This window comes from Nicotiana attenuata, unplaced genomic scaffold (genome assembly GCF_001879085.1).
Source record: "Nicotiana attenuata strain UT unplaced genomic scaffold, NIATTr2, whole genome shotgun sequence".
In the NCBI taxonomy this organism is placed as follows: Eukaryota; Viridiplantae; Streptophyta; class Magnoliopsida; order Solanales; family Solanaceae; genus Nicotiana; species Nicotiana attenuata.
Window position 1 is genome coordinate 242,264 of NW_017671294.1, and position 6,567 is coordinate 248,830.

Sequence of the window (6,567 nt, forward strand, 5' to 3'; positions counted from 1 at the left end):
GGGACAGAGGAAACAATGCAAAAGCAAGGGAAAGAAATATAAAAATAGGAAAAGGAAAAAGGAATATAGTTGCGTAGCATTTGAAAGATAAGGTGGCACTAAAGCAATTACTTAATAGCGTCATATTGAAGAAGAGCATTTGAGTGAATTGAGAAATCCTGTCATGAAGACAAGAGTTCTTAATTGTTTGTCTTGAACTGTAGTCAAGGAGAGTATTCTCCACTGTACTTATATAGGATCTGAGGTGATGGAGGATTTGGGTCTCACTTAGATTGCTTTTCTCTTTGTTTTGCAAAGTCTTGGTGCCTTTTCTAATATAAAATAAATTTCTACATAGTCAAAAGTAAATAACGAGATAAACAGCTCTCTCATGTGTTAGACAGTAAAAGAGAAAGTTTGAAAGTAAGACTAGTCTTACACATGAAAATCACTCACCTTAACTTCATCCACTTTGACTCCATTTTCCTTTAGAATTGATAAAAAACTGTCAAGGCTATCATCCGTTGGGCGATAATGTCCACTGTAAGGTGAAATAGACTGAAGGGAGAAAAAATGTCAGAATGTACGCAGAATTCAAGCAAGACATTGTAAACAGCAACTTAAATTAGGTGTCAAAGTTGCATACATATGATTCAGATGGCAGCATTCTCTTTATTTCATACATTCTATTAAGATAAAGCAGCCCTAAGCCAGAAAATGATTTTGGAAAGGACATGAATGTGACTCTATTTCTAAAGCTTCAGCTCTTCCTCTGCCTATGTTACATGAACTTGGATATGGTTATGTATCCAGTTCATGTACAGGTAAGTACCCAATTTTTTACGGTATTTTGAACATCTGCACTAAATACCTATATCTATACATATGTCATACTTGTTCAACACGGGTGTATCAAGGCAAAAAAGTCCATATAACAAACCTATATGCAATTAAATGGTGCATAGTCACAAGGAAAATGCAAAGGTATTAACAAGGACAATGTCCATATACAAATGATGGAGCCAAAATTGTTCAATTAGGAAGGTCTTACAAACATCATATCTGACATAATAAGAGATTGGCATGACCATAAACATACACATTGTTCATTTTGGTAGTTCTCCGTTGAGGTTGCTTCACAGTTTCATTGTTAGAAATAAATTGCAACCAAAATGAAAGATAACCTACCTGATCAGTTTGATTTTTTATGTACTCATAATGTTGTCTAATAGAGAATATGTACTGATTAAATTAATACAACCAATCAATTAATATAGAGATTACGATAATTAAATCAATATACCTTCACAGTCCCATCCTCAACCACTAGTCGTCCAGCAGCTAAAGTAGCCCCCCCAGCCAGAAAACTGGAATGATGAAACATTCCTTTCTTCTTCTGAAAGACGTTACAGGAAGGAAGCTTTCTGTGAATTTGTAGGATAATAATAACCATAATGAGGAAACAAAGATAAGCAATTAATGCAGTAGCTCTATAACGCTCACCTCACCAGCATAGAGTCTTCTTGAGGTGCTCATCACAAAGATCCATTTTGCCCCTGGTGGCCCTTTAGTTGTGTCAAGAAGAATTCCGGTTAGCTTATGCAGTATTTTGCCTCCAGCAATCATGTACTCATAAAGTTCTCTCTCTTGCTGATTACAGAAAGATTAGGAGGGAACAATTAGGAGCTGTGTGCTAATATCAGCTAATGGGATTAAGGACAGATAAGCGCACACTAGGACATGCAAAATAAGGGATCAGGAGAGATCGTGTACGACAGAGCTAATCAAAGGAATCAGAAAAGACTAAAGAGAAACAGGTATTGGTGCAAGTACTTTAGTGCACATACGTCTGTTACAGTGCGTGATTGATGCTAAATTACGTGATATGTAGTGCGTAAGTAACAAAAGATTCAACACTTACAGGTCCAAGATACTTGATACATTGTTTCTGAAGCTTAGCTCTTGGACATTCTTTGAGATCAACCTTTCTGCCTTCTCCAAGATCCAACCTGCACATGTTTATTCATTCTAAGCTACCCAGACTAAAGCTTATAACTTTGCAAGAAAATCTTAAGGAGTAAATTTGCACATACGCGGCTTTATCTTGTAGCAGCGGATGCAAATTAGACAAACACACGACATTTAGCTAAAGCTGCTATTACAGTAACTAATTCATCATCACAATTCTTAAATTTTAATAAAAGCTAAAACAGTAGCCCAAAACAATACTAAAGTAAGAGTTAACCAAGCCAGAAATCAAATGCAGGGTTTGTGACAATTAAAGCTGCTATTACATCCCACAAACTTCTGTAACACCACACAACTGCCACTTGACCACCTGAAGATTTACATTTGGGACAATGCAAATTTTCTGAAATACCAGTTTAAGCATTCAGCTTTCTTACCAAAAGAAGAAGGGCTGACCAGCATCAGTTTTACACCATTCTTCATAATAGATATGCAGGTTATGCCCATACCGGTGGCGTGGATCAATCTACATTTACCACAATAGAGATTAAATATCATATCTCATCAATAACGAAAGTAAACTGGGGCTGGGGTATATTCAGATAAAGCAAGAGCCGAAGCCAGAGTAAAGAGCAGACTCACCGCCTCAATCCAGTGTTGAAAAGCCAATATCTGAGCTTCCGCATCTTTGGACAGACCTTTACCAACCTGAGAGAATGTACGTACAGTTAGTGCTTGTTTGCGGATGAGAAAAATAATCTGCTATAATATTTTGCATTACTACTACAATGTTAAAAATCCAGCATAAAATTTTGAATTACTAACATAATGTTTTAAATTTTGAAAGGGAGCATTCATGGGACGGTAAAAGTTGTTGCCATGTGACCAGGAGGTCACAGGTTCAAGCCGCGAAAATAGCCTCTTATAATTATGTAAAGTAAAGCCGCATACATAAGACCTAATGTGGTCCAACACTTTCCTGGATCCCGCGCAGCAGGAGCTTAGTGCACGGACTACTTTTTAATATAATGTTTTATTTCTAGCATACACTTCCACATAACTATATCTGCAAAACTTATGTAGGAACCTATGCATTAAATTACATAATAAAACAGAGAGTGCAATACAAAGATCACCTAATATGACAAAAATAATTACTAGAAACTAAGGCCTTGTTCTAGTAAATCAAATAAAAAGTTTATTTCATAAAAAACAATGAAAATATTAGTATCATTAGAAATTTTAATAATTTTCTGTTTATGCCTTTTATAAACTAGAAGGTGTACAAGTAATACCAATAGTAAAACTAATTCCTGAGTTTGGTATCGCGATCTCTGCGTAATTTCCATGTGTAAATATTCACACGTAATAATCCATCATAACTAATCACGGTATGATAATCTTGGAACAATTTGTCCATGAACCAAATGACACTTACAGTTTTGTCCCTTTTTTTTAAATATATTTATTATGGATAATTTCAGAGACCTCTATCTAGGTTTCGCTTCGTTACAATTACCTCACTTATGCTTTATAATATTCCGCTTACCTTCTTTTTTGATTCTTTTGTAACAATTATTTTTAATATATTTATTATTAATGTAAAAATTTATTGTTTTGACTAATTTAACCTTTTGTAATATTCAACGACAGAAAGTCCACATGAAACTGAGGTAGCAATATTTTATATCAATCATCACAAAGTAAAACGTAAAAAAAATACCTTGGAAGCATTTAAGCCGACGCGATTCCACCGCGAAGCCGCCGTTTCCGGTTTCAAGTAATTGAAGAAAGAAATAGTACTGTGATTTAACCGTGCAAAATCTATTGCTTGCCACCTTCATACACATAAGACAATTAGCACAATTTTAAAAATAAAAATAAAAAAATAAGTAGAAATACAAAAAAGAAAAAGTTTCCACAGTTTCTAAGTAAAAAGATATAAATAATACACACTGCTAATATAAATCTTAACTTAAGGTTAGTTCCATTTTNTGCTCACTTGTCTACCCTACCTTTAGAAGGCTCTCCCGACATCCTCCAACACTGCTGCACAGGGTACAATTGCTGCGACATCAATGACCCTTTCCTGAGTCTGAGCTCACACTCCAGTTGCACAGGTCTATTTTACCCCTTGTGGACATCATTGAAATGTGCGACAACAACCTCCCAATTCAAAGCCATGCTGCATCCTTCTTCATTTAGGCGGCTTCTTTCCGTTATATTAAACCTCCGGCCGCACAAGGACCCCTACTTCAAATTGAATTCGTAGACCCCAATCACCAGTCACTAATATTATCAAATCACTCCAAACTCTCCTTAAAGTACGTGGTCCTTCCACTGCAAGCCCATATGCATCTCCGCCACTCTCCCACTTTGGTGGAACTCATCCCCTTAACCAACTACTCAACCTTTGCTTCATATACCTGGCTTTTTAGCAATTTGAAACTCCGCATGACACTTCCCACATGCCTTTCTCATCTTTTGCTGCTCAGTTGCTGCCTTAATAAGAATTTATCTTCATAGAACTTGAATCCTCAATTTGCTACTAACTCCAAACCTTTCCGAAGGTCATCTTTCTCGAACCGTTAACAATAGAAATACTGATTCAATCCTGAACCACCGCCTCCTGCGATATCTGATGGTTGTATCTCTGATACTATTTCACAATACCCTGCCTCAAAGGCGAATTATAGAAAATCATAACACCGTCAAACTTAATACGTCCAATTAGGACGACGGTACCCCAATATAGAAGAAAAATTCCACCACGCTTGCAATTACCAAGTCTTATTACTTCCACCAGTCCACCTGACCCTCCTTAGTTCGATTACCTTCCCCCTGCCGGGAATAACATACTGAATATCTTGATTATGCAATGAGTAAACCTCCCTTGAAATCATTCACTGCCCTGACACGTGGGCAACACCCTACCATCATATTACTACTGCAAAGTAGTCATTCATAAGCATCGCGGCAACTTGTGCCTAGCCTCAAAGTCCTCGAAATACCGCTACTGGGCTGAAACAAATAAAATATTCTTTCCATAAGGCGACGACAATAGTCTGATCAGCTATACCGGAAGAAACACCCCGTATCACATCTGTAGTACCATTACGGTTCTTCAATTTTCGATTTACATCAAGCGCTTCGCGTCGCATAAGATTGAGTGGAAAGAAACAAAGGCATAAGCCTCTCATGAAATCGAATCGCACGATAAGGAATCGAGAAGGGAATTACTCCTAACAGTCCTGCAGCCTCCCGAGGATAAGTACAGACGTCTCCATACCGATCCGCGAGACTCTACTAGACTTGCTCATGACTGGTGAGACCCTGGGAACCTAGTGCTCTGATATCATGTTGTCACGACCCAAAATCCACTAAGGGTCATGGTGGTGCCGGACACCTCTGTCAGGCCGGCCAACTAGATTATCAATTAATTCCTCTTTTAATACCTTTGAAAATCTAAGGTTTTTCCTTCCATTTTCATAAATAAAAGTTCACTACTTGAATTCAAATTTAAATAATAACAATTAGTACAAATCCGTTGAAACCCATCCCAGAAACCCGGTGTCACAAGAACATGAGCAACTACCGATAAGGAAAGTAAAATACAGCATCTGTCCGAAATACAATAGACAGGGAATAAATAATAAAATGCTGAAAGGAACTACACTGGCTGCGGGTCATCTCGAACAATGCAGCTCACCTAGTCCCAGAGTTATCCATGCTGCTACGCTCAACAGGCTGCTAGAGGCGTGTATACCCGTGCAACAAAAATGCACAGAAGTGTAGTATGAGTACGTAATCAACGTGTGCTCAGTGAGTATCCCGCCTAATCCCGAAGGGGTAGAGACGAGATGGCCAACTGCGACACTCACTAGAGGTCAATTAGCAATATTCTATAAGTGCGAGAATAATCATGGATTTATATAAAAGTTCTGATTGTGAAGCCAGAAAAACAGGTAAACACCTTCAACAATAAATCAAGGGCTTCTAAAGTCTGTTCTTTATTATCTTATCAGTTTATATCAAGCCACGTAGGGCCAATTGCACATTTACAATTTTCAAACAACAGATAAACATGCGCAAATCACACCGAGGCGACGACCCGCTCCAACAGGAATGTAAACTGTGCACTGCCGAGGGTCGAGCGGCACAAACCATAGATGCATCTATTCTCACCGAGGCGTTCGGCCCGTTCCATAAATAAACACATATCCTGCTCGCGAATCGTCTATGCGACGCAGGCACACATAAAGTACTTGCTCAAGTAGGAAACTAAGAGTTTATCGAGGATAATCATCCAAATAGACAAATTTCTCTTTTTAACATTTCAGGGAAAATTAATATTAAATCTCTTTTTTTAAATTCCTTTACAAATTCAAGGTGATTTAAACAATTCAAACTATCAATGGGTTCACAGTTAATCCAAGTATAACATGCTTTTTTTTGGGTCCTAGACTACCCGAACAATAGCATAATAGTAGCTACGCACGGACTCTCGTCACCTCGTGCGTACGTAGCCCCCACAAATAGGAGCACATAACCAATTTAACTCACCTATGGGGTAAATTCCCCCTCACAAGATTAGAAAGGAGACTCACCTCGCTCCGAAGA

At 37.9% G+C, this 6,567-nt stretch overlaps 1 protein-coding gene across 1 annotated transcript in view; it reads right to left on the reverse strand.

Moving 5' to 3' along the window:
- Window positions 1-3,785, reverse strand: part of LOC109207351 (IQ domain-containing protein IQM3-like) — a gene marked incomplete at its 5' end in the record, with an annotated part of 4,833 nt that extends 1,048 nt beyond the window's left edge. The window contains 7 exon segments of the mRNA XM_019370253.1: window positions 436-537; window positions 1,283-1,375; window positions 1,483-1,629; window positions 1,901-1,988; window positions 2,385-2,473; window positions 2,590-2,655; window positions 3,671-3,785. Of these exon segments, the coding sequence (XP_019225798.1) occupies window positions 436-537; window positions 1,283-1,375; window positions 1,483-1,629; window positions 1,901-1,988; window positions 2,385-2,473; window positions 2,590-2,655; window positions 3,671-3,785 (700 nt within the window).
- Between the last annotated feature and the right edge of the window lie 2,782 nt (window positions 3,786-6,567).